Genomic DNA, 15,296 nt, shown 5'->3' with positions numbered 1-15,296 from the left:
TGTCGTTCATATGGCAGTAAGACTAACCAGTATGCATTACCTTCATGTATTAGGGATGACCCTTCAGTTGTATTTGTGGGACTTGCTTTTATTGCAGTAGATTTCAGTATGATACATTACAATACGAATAATGACTTTGCCCTCACTAGTGCACTTTACATTTCAACTACTTTGGTCGGTTGTTACATTTCTGTTTCGTGATTTATTCGGGTACTACCCCGTGTAAGTGACACAATATGCGTTGTTCCACCTGAACTATTTGTGTCAGTGACACAAGAGGACTACAGCACCCCTCCTATTGTTAATGTGGCTCAGTTTGGGTGAACCCCTATTGAATAATACCAAATGCATCTAACCACAATATGCGTTTTCACTGTTCTTGGCTGTTAATGCATCTATTTAAACTGCATGATTTTAATGAAATAAATATTAATATTTTGTAGTATACGCACTGTCCACAGCTCTCGTCTTTTGCCGAGGTCTTAACACTTTGCTGGTCACACGCAAATATGAAAGCTGAAATTATTTTAGTTAAACTGCATAAATGTATCATGAATTTTAAAAATAGCTATAATAGTTTGCTACACCGTATACAATTATGAGAAAGATCCGTTTAATGTAATCAGGGTCATGAAGATGGCGTAATGGATCATCTAAAACGATTGCAAATAAAACAAGAAATATAAATGCAGCTGAAGGTATTATCCCTACTACGTAAACATATAGTAATAACTGACATCCTTAGTACATAAAAATGTAGCAACAGCTCTGATCCCCACTACATGGAGACATAGTAACAGTTGCCATCCTCCCTACATAAAGATGCAGAAACAACTGTCACTTCTACACATAAAGATATAATAACAGCTGTCATCCCATGATCCACCAGACGGTGGATATTAGTTTTTATTTATTGCAGTCATAAAACAAGTGTGTCCAAAGAAGGTCGTATAATGCATCAGTACATTTAAAATTCTCTAGATAGTGGCATACATTTTTTTAAACTTCTACTGATGCAATATCAAGATATCAAATTACACAATAAATCTTAGTAATAAGCGTTTATGTAGAGAAAAGTAAATAGTTAGGAAGAAATAACACGAAAGTAGGAAATGAAATAATGAAAAGAGATGATGTTACTTTGTATGTAAATTTCTTCAGGTTACTACCGTTTGTGGTTACCTAGCTATATCTTCGGGTTTTGCCTACGCTGCGTAGAAAAATAGCCTACCTTTTAGCCATCTGTAATTAATTGTCCAATTATACTAGATTTGTTTGCGTGGTTACCTTCCGGCAGTAGAATAACCATGGAAGATAATTTACAAATAAAAACGAAATGCGTCTATTGTAATTCTCTTTAATTAAATTGCAGTAAACTCAAGACGGAAAACCATTAATAACAGAATTGTCCAGTTGTTTAGCGACTCGGAAAAAGACATCAAATTATCTCAATTGTCATTATTAATAACTAGTTTATTGATATTAGAAGTGAATTAAAACTAAGTTACTATTGAACTTCCTGTTGTTAACAGATACCACACAATACTCCACTGATCACGCAGTGTTTTTCTCTTCCTCAGAATCAGCACTTTGCTGCCTTTCGTACCTCCTCATCATTCGCGTCTTCCCTCCCACTCATATCCTCTCTCCTGTTGCCACTTCTCCCACCCATATTTGTGTTTCCAATAGTGGTTCTGAACTCGTTTAGTTTTTTTCCAGATATATTTTTCTTGACTATGTTCTATAACTGGAATGTGTCAGCATTCCTAATTAGGTACACTGTTTAGTGCACTTTGAGATCTGTTGATGACATTGCAGTTTTGGCAGAGGCAGTAAAGGACTTGGAAGAGCAGTTGAACGGAATGGACAGAATCTTGAAAGGTGGATATAAAATGAACACCAACAAAATCAAAACGAGGATAATGGAATGTAGTCGAATTAAATCAGGTGATGCTGAGGGAATAAGATTAGGAAATGAGACACTTAAAGTACACGATGAGTTTTGCTATTTACGAAGCAAAATAACTGATGATGGTAGAAGTAGGGTGGATACAAAACGTAGACTGGCAATGACAAGAAAAGTGTTTCTGAAGAAGAGAAAGTTGTTAACGTTGAGTATAGGTTTAATTGTCAGGAAGTTCTTTCTAAAAGTATTTTTATGGAGTGTAGCAATGTATGGAAGTGAAACATGGACGATAAATAGTTTAGACATGCAGAGGTTAAAAGCTTTTGAAACGTGGTGTTACAGAAGAATGCTGAAGATTAGATGGGTAGATCACGTAACTAATGAGGAGGTACTGAATAGAACTGGGGAGAAGAGAAATTTGTGGTACAACCTGACCAAAAGGAGGGATCGGTTGGTAGGACACATTCTGAGACATCAAGGGATCGCCAATTTAGTACTGGGGGGAAGCGTGTGGGGTAAAAGTCGTAGAGGGAGACCAAGGTATTAATACAACAAGCAGATTCAGAAGGATGTAGGTTGCAGTAGTTACTCGGATATGAAGAGGCTTGCACAGGAGAGAGTAGCACGGAGAGGTGCTTCAAACCAGTCTTCAGACTGAAGACTACAATGACAACATTTAGCTTTGAGGGGGTCCATGTCTTCTAGGAGCCACTTGGAGAGGGCATGTGAACACCACTCTCTCAAAGGATTCTAAATCACCAGAGTCATGCAATGCTGACCCTGTCTTTCCTGTACTGTGTAAATAGCGGAGGTAATGACCTTGCCCTGTCATAAAGTGAAGCATACCTCCATTCAAGCCGATATAATTCATTTTTAGTCTCTCACTCTTACGTTCTGAAACAGACTGCATACCCGACGTCCTGCAATTTGTGCTCTAATCCCGCTGCCATTCATCAAGTACCCAGTCCCGAAGATCTAACTTATTAGTTATTCTGGAACCCGTAATTTATTGTACTTTATCTACGGTATGCCGCCGCAATGAATATTCTGCAAACAAGATATCGTACAGTGATGTCAGTGGGACTTGTTCCCAGAATGATGAGAAGAGCCTCTGTCTTTATAGCACCTTATGCTCCCGTCGTCCTTAGTAGAGACGTCTTAGTCTGGCTCTTTGTCTTGATGGACATATTCGATTGACCAATATGCTGTGGACTCCTTAGGAAAAGTGTCTATGACATACACTCCTGGAAATGGAAAAAAGAACACATTGACACCGGTGTGTCAGACCCACCATACTTGCTCCGGACACTGCGAGAGGGCTGTACAAGCAATGATCACACGCACGGCACAGCAGACACACCAGGATCCGCGGTGTTGGCCGTCGAATGGCGCTAGCTGCGCAGCATTTGTGCACCGCCGCCGTCAGTGTCAGCCAGTTTGCCGTGGCATACGGAGCTCCATCGCAGTCTTTAACACTGGTAGCATGCCGCGACAGCGTGGACGTGAACCGTATGTGCAGTTGACGGACTTTGAGCGAGGGCGTATAGTGGGCATGCGGGAGGCCGGGTGGACGTACCGCCGAATTGCTCAACACGTGGGGCGTGAGGTCTCCACAGTACATAGATGTTGTCGCCAGTGGTCGGCGGAAGGTGCACGTGCCCGTCGACCTGGGACCGGACCGCACCGACGCACGGATGCACGCCAAGACCGTAGGATCCTACGCAGTGCCGTAGGGGACCGCACCGCCACTTCCCAGCAAATTAGGGACACTGTTGCTCCTGGGGTATCGGCGAGGACCATTCGCAACCGTCTCCATGAAGCTGGGCTACGGTCCCGCACACCGTTAGGCCGTCTTCCGCTCACGCCCCAACATCGTGCAGCCCGCCTCCAGTGGTGTCGCGACAGGTGTGAATGGAGGGACGAATGGAGACGTGTCGTCTTCAGCGATGAGAGTCGCTTCTGCCTTGGTGCCAATGATGGTCGTATGCGTGTTTGGCGCCGTGCAGGTGAGCGCCACAATCAGGACTGCATACGACCGAGGCACACAGGGCCAACACCCGGCATCATGGTGTGGGGAGCGATCTCCTACACTGGCCGTACACCACTGGTGATCGTCGAGGGGACACTGAATAGTGCACGGTACATCCAAACCGTCATCGAACCCATCGTTCTACCATTCCTAGACCGGCAAGGGAACTTGCTGTTCCAACAGGACAATGCACGTCCGCATGTATCCCGTGCCACCCAACGTGCTCTAGAAGGTGTAAGTCAACTACCCTGGCCAGCAAGATCTCCGGATCTGTCCCCCATTGAGCATGTTTGGGACTGGATGAAGCGTCGTCTCACGCGGTCTGCACGTCTAGCACGAACGCTGGTCCAACTGAGGCGCCAGGTGGAAATGGCATGGCAAGCCGTTCTACAGGACTACATCCAGCATCTCTACGATCGTCTCCATGGGAGAATAGCAGCCTGCATTGCTGCGAAAGGTGGATATACACTGTACTAGTGCCGACATTGTGCATGCTCTGTTGCCTGTGTCTATGTGCCTGTGGTTCTGTCAGTGTGATCATGTGATGTATCTGACCCCAGGAATGTGTCAATAAAGTTTCCCCTTCCTGGGACAATGTATTCACGGTGTTCTTATTTTAATTTCCAGGAGTGTATAAATGATTATAAGAGTTTTCCAGTTTCCAGGCTGTTTCCGAATTTCCGTGAATTTAAGGCAGAGGGCATCGCATATTAAGGCGAAACTTGATGATGCTCTTACACTTGTATTACACTACACGTTCATATTATGCAAATGACTCCTTGCTTTCTTAGACCAACACCCTTAATTTTTTTGGTATTGCCTTATTACACGGCATTGGCCGGTTGTATCATCCCATCTCCATAACCAACGCCACCAGAACTCCTAGATACTGAATGCCTTCGGGACTGTCATCAAAGTGCAACTCAGAAAAGTATATTTTGACACTAATGTCAGGTCCTTTTGATTAGTTATATGCTTCACTCCCTTTCCATACGTAGTCACATTTCCGGGGGTGAAATGTAAACGGGGCTGACACCATTTAGCATAGCGATACCGAAGACCTTGGATTCGGCACCAGACTTTGTCATTAATGATTATCTTCAAACGTCTACTCCTTCCCACTCAACCGTCCCTTAAAGCTGTGATTGGGGTGTCTACCTAGATAATAAGCCATTTGTGTAATACGTTTGGTTGATATTTCTCCAGCGTTTCCAGTGTTATAAGTACTTATCACCGTCTTTCTACTCTTAGCCTCATGTACTAGAAATGTCACAGCACCATAGCGTCTGTTCCAGATCGTACTCATGTGTCTACCGATTTTGCTTCCAATTACTACAAGTCTGCTTGCAATTACTCCAAGTATTTCCAAGCTGTGTATTAAGTCAATTTTTCCTATTACCAGCCACACCTCTAGGGATTATTTGCAACTAGGACTGTCGCCAAGCATTCCATTACTTTCGTGTGTCACTCTTCTCAAACCGGCAACTAACCCCTAATCAGTGTCTAACCCCGGCAAAGATTTTTTTATTATAATTATGAGGTAGTAGGTCATATACGTATGAAGTTTGCCTAGTGTGGCGTCTGACATTCCAGGGTCACATCTTACGTGTCACCACTTTCTCTGTACCAAATTCCACCAAAATGTAACAGATCTACTAACGAGACTGCCTACTCTACGCTTGTCCGTCCTCTTTTAGAATACTGCTGCGCGATGTGGGATCCTTACCCAGATAGGACTGACGGAGGACATCGAAAAAGTCCAAAAAAGGGCATAACGTTTTGTGTTATGGCGACATATGGGAGAGAGTGTCACAGAAATGTTACAGGATTTGGGCTGGACATCATTAAAAGAAAGGCGTTATTCGTTGCGACGGAATCTTCTCACGAAATTCCCATCATCAAGTTTCTCCTCCGAATGCGAACATATTTTGTTGACACCTACCTACGTAGGGAGAAACGATCACCACGATAAAATAAAGGAAATCACAGCTCGTACGGAAAGATATAGGTCTTCGTTCTTTCCGCGCGCTATACGTGATTGGAATAATAGAGAATTGTGAAGGTGGTTCGATGAACCCTCTTTCAGGCACTTAAATGTGATTTGCTGAGTATCCATGTAGATGTAGATACAGATCGCTGTCTTACACCGAAGGTATTTTTTCCTTGTAGTAAGTCATACGCTTCCTACATACGACTGAAATTTCTGCAAGTATTTCGGAGCTATCCCTACATGCCACTCTCATATCGTATCCTCATCGCAATAGCTACTAGTCCTAAGGGTATACTAGACCTAGATTTTTCAATGTCATATTCTTGTACATACCCTGTTTGCTTGAAATTACCCAGAGATATGTTTACATATCACTACCTTTTGAAGAAACAAAGCAAGTGCTGATGATTACTGTAACAAGAACCACCTGAAGCCAAACCCACACCAATCTCATATTCTGCGTTTTCCACCAACGGAATAGACAGACAGGAAGAAAGCTGAAAGCGATTTGAGAAGTTGGTCGCGGCGTAATTGGCCAGTGAGTGGAAATGCATTTATAGTGGGAGGGTGTGTGTGAGAATAGTGATAAATAAAGAATGGCAAAGGATGCTATTCCAAAGTAAAATATGTTAACTTACATTAAAACACTTTTAAGGCCACAAGTACATTATCGTATGCGCAGTAATAAAGTTAATGTGTGAACATGCTGTGATAAACGTATGTGACTATGAGTGACATTAGTGTATGAGTCATCGTACAGTAAAAAATATGCAGTAACGAGAGTGGGTAAAATCAGTGCTTTCAGAAAGTGGGAAACGGGTGAAACGAAGACGTATACACAACGAATGTATACTGACAAACACTGGTCATGGGGGTCAACATATTTCATAATGTACACAATGATGTGCGCTGACAGCATAGGATCACTTCATTATTTACCATTTTTCCAATCTGAAATTTTAGTAAATACTAGTTTTTATTCTCTTGGATTTGTTTTATGTAATATGTGATATTCCACCACCTTTGTCGGGATCTAGTCTCCGTATGAAGCTTAATTTTAACATGTGAGTTTCCGAGTTTGTAGTTATTGTTTTTACATTGTCTGCAGGTTACAAGTATTTATGAAGAAGACGGGTTCACATCCGTCGAAACCTCGCTCAGAGGTTGAATATAACCACATTTTGTTGCAACTGGTTGGCTGCTTTGGATTCATTCACTTATCTCTAACCGTTGCTAAAGAGCAGTCATATTCAAAATAAGAGCAGTCATATTAAAAATAATTCAAAATTTACTTGCCACGTCAAAGTCGTGCAACTGGCGTGGCTCCCATGCCTGGTCTTCCTGGTGTTCGCGCTCTCTACTCCCTGTCAATCGGCGTGCAGCTCATAACATGACCTGACATTTTATTTGATTGGTTTTATTTGGGATTTTAACATTTCAACTATTCTTACTTACCTGACAAGCCCTGACCATAGGGGCCAGCATATTTTGTAATGTATACAATTATGTGCGCTGACAGTATATTTTCATTGGACAAATGTCAATTTGCTTCGTTATTTGGTGTTTTTCCGATGCGAAATTTTAGTAAGTGTTAGTTTTTATTCTTTTCGTTATATTTAATGATCTATGTGATGTTCCCACTCCTATGTGATGATTTAGTCTCTGCATGACACGTGAGTTTGACATGTACACTATGTGAACGAAAGTATCCGGACACCTGACTGAAAATGACTTTCAAGTTCGTAGCGACCTCCATCGGTAATGCTGGAATTCAATATGGTGTAGACCCACCCTTGGCCTTGATGACAGCTTCCAGTCTCGCAGACATACGTTCAGTCACGTGCTGGAAAGTTTCTTGGGGAATGACAGCCCATTCTTCCCGGAGTGCTGCACTGATAGGTATCGACGTCGGTCGGTGAGGCCCCCCCCCCCCTCGAAGTCAGCGTTCCAAAACATACCAAAGGTGTTCTATAGGGTTCAGGTCAGGACTCTCTGCAGGCCAATCCTTTACAGGGATGTTACCGTCCACTCCGCCACAGGCCGTGCATTATGAACAGGTGCTCAATCGCCATCCCCGAATTTGCTCTTCAACAGGGGAAAGGAAGAAGTTGTTTAAAATATCAGTGTAGGCCTGTGCTGTGATAGTGGGGGTGCAGTCCCCCCTCCATGAAAAACATGGCCACACCATAACACCACTGCCTGCGAATTTTAGTGATGGCACTACATACGCTGGAAGATGACGTTCACCGGGAATTTCTCCATACTCACACCCTGCCATCGGATCGCCACATTGTGTATCATGATTCGTCACTCCACGCAACGTTTTTCCACTGTTCAGTCGTCCAATGTTTACGCTCCTTACACTGAGCGAGGTGTCGTTTGGCATTTACCTGCGTGATGTGTGGCTTATGAGCAGCATCTCAACCATGAAATCCAAGTTTTCTCAGCTCCCGCCTAACTATCATAGTACTTGCAGTGGATCCTGATGCAATTTGGAATTCTTGTGTGATGGTATGCATATATGTGTACCTATTACACATTACGACCCTCTTCACCTGTCGGCGGTCTGTGTCAGTCAACAGACGAGGTCGGCCTGTAGGTTTACGTGTTGTACGTGTCCCTTCACTTTTCAAATTCACTATCACATCGGAAGCAGTGGACCTAGGGATGTTTAGGAGTGTGGAAATCTCGCATACAGACGTATGACACAAGTGACACCCTATCACCTGACCACGTTCGAAGTCCGTGTGTTCCGGGGAGCTCCCCATTCTGCTCTCTCACAAAGTCTAAATGACTACTGAGGTCGCTGATTTGGAGTCCCTGGCAGTAGGTGGCAGCACAATGCACTTAATTTGAAAATCGTATGTTTTTGTAGGTTTCCGGATACTTTTGATCACACAGTGTATGTTTCCGAGTTTTTAGTTTTTGCTGTTACGTTGTCATTAGGTTACAAGTATTTTTGATGAAAATGGGTTTACATCCGTCGAAACCATACAAGGCTGCTTGCATTCATTTACTAATTTTTTTACACACCTGTACCGAGTTTGGTTAAAATTATGGTTTACTGAGCTAAGCTGGAACAAACGTACACAATCACAGACACATTTACACAGATACACCTGTTTTTATGTATGTATGTTTTCGATCAGTATTTCTCTGAACTGCTCGCTTTCCCTGTTCACAGGATATGCGATGGTTGGCGAGTCGGCTTCCGAAGCTGATGGGCAGCTACCAGATACCAACCAAGTCGTTCAGTCACCTCAGCTTCCTCTGGTCCACAGACGTCGTCGATGCCCTCTACGACCCGCTGATCAACTTCCTTAATTACGTCCTCGACCATAACTGCTGCTGAAGACACCGCACTAACGCCCTGGTATAGGGCACTCCATTTCCCCTCAAGGGGAGCCATTGTTGCTGAATGAAATCTTATCTACGAACCTACCGACCGCGCGCAATGTATTGGTTTACTTTGTACGTCTAAAGATGAATGTTTAAAGAAACATCTTCCAATGAATGTCAGCAAGCCTGTTACGTGGAAGCGTGTTTATTTTCAAAAATGAAAAATGAGTAGCACCGTCCTTTATTTCGTTTTCTTTTCTTTTTTGTTCTTTCTTTTTTTAACGGAAATTATCTTTCTAGAAGTTTCTGTAATTTCAGCTGTTTCTGCTTTCCCGTGATCCCATATTTATTGCTGCACAAAAAATATTGATTGTTGTTACTGCACTAAGTAGAAGAAGCACTACAAGCAAATTATTTACAAAAATTCCTAGTCTGTTTTCCTAGATATTTACTCGTATTCAGGTATTTCTTGTTGTGGAAGTTCACATTGAGTCCAACAAAGAATCGTCAGCATAATTGCGTTGCACGAGTGACTGTGAAGCAAGCAACGACAGAAAAGAGTAGGGACTGGTACATAATTCTGCAAATAGTCAGTCTCCTGGGAATATGCAACAGTTTCATAGGTATCCGTTTCCAGGAGCAAATATAATGATGCGGATCCTGTTACAACGTACTGCGATTTCTGCGAATCTTGATCTCATTAACCTGTTTGGTAATCAGACCTTCAAATAACTGAATTTCACTCTTTCGTATGTCTAAACCGTCTCATATTATCATATATTTTGTGGCATCGACTATTGAAGACATCCGTGATGTCGTAGCGAGGAAGGGAGGCAGAAATTTTTTGATTTCATTGTTTATTTCTAGAAATCAAATGTAATGAGCTTTCCCCGAACGGTAATATAACTTGAGGCTGATTGTTACTTGCAGTTTAGTAATTTGTAATGGATCGGAAAAGTTAGAGATCTATAATTTAGGTACACGGATTGAAGAATCCGTGGAACAATGACGTTAAGACCACTGATTTTGTTGGAGACTATGCACAGAATCAAAAACTAAGATCGTGTATCAATGTACAGGCCGTGTACCAGTGTACAAAGTAAGAAAAATCTACGGTCTATTAACGCGGTAAATGTAGCTAGCCGTGTGTTTGGAGCCAAGCTATTCGTAGATTAATCCGACGGTATATTAGAAAGCTATATTATTCATCAGTTCGATCAACTTAAGTACGATATAAACCAAAGATTGTAAAACAATAGTATCAGCGAAGGATGGAGAGATGAGTTACAAATCCTGATAAACAAACCAAATCCGAGTTTATCAGCTGAAAAGCGCTCTAGGTCTAAATGAATAATTAGGAGCAAACTTTCCCCTACTGCAGCCACTGCAAAGATATTGTGCAAAATTTTGTAGAAGGATCGGATGTATTATATCGATGCTCAGTGACATCGACTTGTGAGCTGGAAAAAAATGCATGCACTGCGGTATACATTGAGTCGAATGGACAAACGAGCACACGTATTTGTTTAATAAACGGAAGTCACTTTCGTATTTTTGTTAGAATGCTGTTGGATTCAGTGTCATTGATCTCACTCATGCTACTTACACGCGTATCCAAAGCATCCTCACAATATAAATTAAGAACTATATTATTCAGCATATTTTATTTGTTGTTTAATACTGCGATGTATAGTAAGTTATTTTCTATGAAAATAAACACGTTTATAAAAATTTTGTTCCTTTATTTGATTTTTGGGTCCTATAGCCTCATTCTCAGGTGTACATGTTGCCTTTTGTCACTAAACAACATCAACGTAGAAGGAAGGGACCCAAGCTTTGTTGACGAAACGACAATATCCGCCAAGTGATTCAGTGCGTTTGGCGAGTAACGCCGAGTAATGATGTTTTTCATTATAAAAAGCAACATGTACACCTGAGGATGCGGCTATAGGCTATGAAACTGGTCGTGTCTAATTAAAGATTTGTATGTACATGTAACCGGTGTTCTTTTTGCAATATGTGTTACCACAGCAGCGGATGCCCAGAACACAGAGTTGTTTGTAATAGTTACGAAAGTAATACGATCATACTTCACAAAATGTATTTTTCAATATGATAGACCTGGATGTTTGTGCTGATCTTTCTAGCTCTTTATTTCAAATACATGACGTGGCTCGAGCCGAATCGTGAAATTGGATCACGAGCAACAATACTAGCTCGTGAAAAATTATATATCCTTATACAAAAGGGAAGAATTGGCTACGGAGAATGTGCACAAATTAGACTCTTCTACGTAAACTTGACTATTTCACTGTAGCTGGAGCTTCCATTACATCATTTTATTTTTCTTAGAAAGATGCTGAAGTTCGGTTGGTTTATATCCAGAACTATTCATAGACTCCTTCCAAGACTTCTGTTGTGTTGAATTATAGCGCAGTATAGCAAAATATATTTCAGGCACCAGAAGTTGCCTCTAATTCAAATGTCTATTGACAGTCGTGGAGACCACTTCTCGAAAATGACTTCTTTTTCCTTTATTGATGTTCGATTCGCCCCGAAGGGGGCGGGGTGGCAGCAGCTTATTACGCTGCTCTTCAGCCTACAGAATTAAAAAGAAAAAAATTAGATAATAAATAATAAAAGCAGGCGATAAAATCGGTGACTTAAGTGGTAAAATGGGGGGAAATTGTGGAACTTAAAACATAAAACAAAGGGTTGTCGATGCTAATAAAATACACAGGAAGCAGACAGGTAAAATAATAGACAATTAAAAAAAGGCGACAGTCTGGTTTCTGTTCGCAAGAGATATAAAAATCACACCCTGCGACAGCATGATTTCTGTTTGCAACACCTTGGAAATGACGCACAACACTGAACACTTACTTAAAGCACTGCACTAAAAAGTTGGCAAAAATATGACACACCACAGCCGAGAGCAGATGGGGGCAACCTGGAGAGATGATGGGAAAGAAAAGATGGAAGGAGAGGAAAAACGAAGTGGGGTGGGAGGGGGAAGGAGCCGACAGAGAATGAGGACTCAGAAGAGGGGGCGGGGGTCTTGGCGGACACGACAGGGAGTGGGGAAAGGCAGAGGAGGGGCATGCAAAAGGACTCTGGCAGGGGGGGGGGGTCCAAAATGAGGAAATTTCTGAATAAAATACTGCTCTCTAGATTTCTAAATTCGCAGCTGAGATCGTAAGTTTATCCATGGAATTTTAGCGGCGGTTGTTGCCCTCTCACTCAGGTGTGTAGGATGCACATCTCAGTGGAGAGAAAACACGAGGGGCGTTCAGTAAGTAATGCAGCAAATTTCTCTTGTCTGCCAGTGTCGGTTGGAAAAAATGCCTAATTTGTTGTAGAACATGGTGTAATATTCCCGCTTCAGCCACTATAGATCCAATCAGTTCCGATAGCTGGCGGCGCTGTGCGTAGCCTTCAAAATGGCGTCTGTGACCAAGGTGTGTTCCAAGCAAAGAGCTGTCAATGGGATCCTTTCAGCGTAAAACTAGAGCATTGCAGATAGTTGACACACACAGTAGTCACGGTCACTACAAGCCACACCACAAGTTGGGAAAAGGGGCCAAATTTCTAGTAGTTTACTGTCGAGTTGAGATTTTCACAAATGTTTTATTCGTATCTTACAGAAATTAGCAGTACGGCAATAAACAGCCTTTTAAAACACGCCTCTAACGCCAATCAAAGTAATTTAGAGCAATACAACAATTTTAAAAAATTTAAAGAACATTAGTAAACAGGCTACTAAAGTAAATACAGAACTTTGTTAATAAGGTACGGTGAGGTAGTGAAGCTACCAACACCGCCATTAAAGGAAATTAAACAGGTCTCAGCAAACACACGATTAATGGCAATAAAAGGAATTTACGAACTTGGAGGAATTTTAAAAAATTTTAAACAAAAGTGTCCTGGAATATCATTAGAACGTAACAGATATGACGGACCCGTGTAAGGCGGCCACAAATCACACACTCAGGGATGCTCAGGCTAGACAGAATACTGACCAATTTAAATACGCCCGTAAACACAATTGCCGCTCTCGGGCTGGTCACAGCACCGACTTCTAGCCATCAAAAACTTGTTATAAGTTGGCTTAACTTGCTGACAGAATTAGAGCTAACCTCGTGCAAGGAAACATTACACCACACAGTTCTGAATGAGCGACCGCATGATCAACCAGTAAGAAGCATGAATTTACTCATAACCCACCACAGAATAGTGAAACAATTAAACTGCCAAAACTACACCTCCCATCGGACAGTAACGAGCGGAGGAGGAAAGATCACTGTCTTCAATTACACCGGGGCCAGGGACAGGAAACCCGGTCGCCAGAGACCGTAAGGCAGAAGAGACGCTGGTTACACATAATTATTACTTAATGATTAAACCTTCCACGAACTTAACTTGCAATTATGCTCGAACAGGCAGTACACGAACTCCGACGGCAAGGATCCACACATCCGACCGTGCACACGTCGCCAGCGTACTCAACACGCCACGGTCACGTGACAACACGCTCTGTCACCGGAGTTCACGTCTTCTCTACTACGTTGACGGGTAGTGACCGCTCCTTCATGTTAGGTGTCTCCTTTTAAACTCCAGTGTTGGGACGGAGGATTTAAAGAAGCTTGTTAACGCCCCACCAAGGCGAAACGAACAGCAGCTACCCGTGGGACGATTCTGTATACAACCAACACGCGGGGAGCTCTTCCATCAACTCGACCCGCTCGTTACACACAACCGACGTACATCACGTGGCGACTCGGTACAACCGACCACGCCCGGTCCGCGCTGCCGAGCCACACTGCCCTCCCGTGTCCACCACACTCTCTGCGTGCAACATCCTTACTTCCACACCACCACACGAGGTTACAACCGGTCAAAGATCTCACTTCCTCCACGGCAGTTTCCGGAATTAAAAACACAGATATACAGGGTGTTTCAAAAATGACCGGTATATTTGAAACGGCAATAAAAACTAAACGAGCAGCGATAGAAATACCCCGTTTGTTGCAATATGCTTGGGACAACAGTACATTTTCAGGCAGACAAACTTTCGAAATTACAGTAGTTACAATTTTCAACAACAGATGGCGCTGCAAGTGATGTGAAAGATATAGAAGACAACGCAGTCTGTGGGTGCGCCATTCTGTACGTCGTCTTTCTGCTGTAAGCGTGTGCTGTTCACAACGTGCAAGTGTGCTGTAGACAACATGGTTTATTCCTTAGAACAGAGGATTTTTCTGGTGTTGGAATTCCACCGCCTAGAACACAGTGTTGTTGCAACAAGGCGAAGTTTTCAACGGAGGTTTAATGTAACCAAAGTACCGAAAAGCGATACAATAAAGGATCTGTTTGAAAAATTTCAACGGACTGGGAACGTGACGGATGAACGTGCTGGAAAGGTAGGGCGACAGCGTACGGCAACCGCAGAGGGCAACGCGCAGCTAGTGCAGCGGGTGATCCAACAGCGGTCTCGGGTTTCCGTTCGCCGTGTTGCAGCTGCGGTCCAAATGACGCCAACGTCCACGTATCGTCTCATGCGCCAGAGTTTACACCTCTATCCATACAAAATTCAAACGCGGCAACCCCTCAGCGCCGATACCATTGCTGCACGAGAGACATTCGCTAACGATATAGTGCACAGGATTGATGACGGCGATATGCATGTCGGCAGCATTTGGTTTACTGACGAAGCTTATTTTTACCTGGACGGCTTCGTCAATAAACAGAACTGGCGCATATGGGGAACCGAAAAGCCCCATGTTGCAGTCCCATCGTCCCTGCATCCTCAAAAAGTACTGGTCTGGGGCGCCATTTCTTCCAAAGGAATCGTTGGCCCATTTTTTAGATCCGAAACGATTACTGCATCACGCTATCTGGACATTCTTCGTGAATTTGTGGCGGTACAAACTGCCTTAGACGACACTGCGAACACCTCGTGGTTTATGCAAGATGGTGCCCGGCCACATCGCACGGCCGACGTCTATAATTTCCTGAATGAATATTTCGATGAT

General features: G+C 42.9%; 1 protein-coding gene across 1 annotated transcript in view; it reads left to right on the top strand.

The window, feature by feature from the left end:
• LOC126195501 (lipase 3-like) overlaps nt 1-9,523 on the top strand; it is a 174,794-nt gene extending 165,271 nt beyond the window's left edge. The window contains exon 8 of the mRNA XM_049934129.1: nt 9,110-9,523. Coding sequence (XP_049790086.1) covers nt 9,110-9,277 — 168 coding nt within the window. The 3' untranslated portion in view covers nt 9,278-9,523. The remainder of the gene's footprint in view (nt 1-9,109) is intronic.
• The last annotated feature ends 5,773 nt before the right edge of the window (nt 9,524-15,296 follow it).

Source organism: Schistocerca nitens, chromosome 7 (genome assembly GCF_023898315.1).
Source record: "Schistocerca nitens isolate TAMUIC-IGC-003100 chromosome 7, iqSchNite1.1, whole genome shotgun sequence".
Taxonomy (NCBI): Eukaryota; Metazoa; Arthropoda; class Insecta; order Orthoptera; family Acrididae; genus Schistocerca; species Schistocerca nitens.
This window is presented reverse-complemented; position numbering and strand designations above follow the sequence as displayed.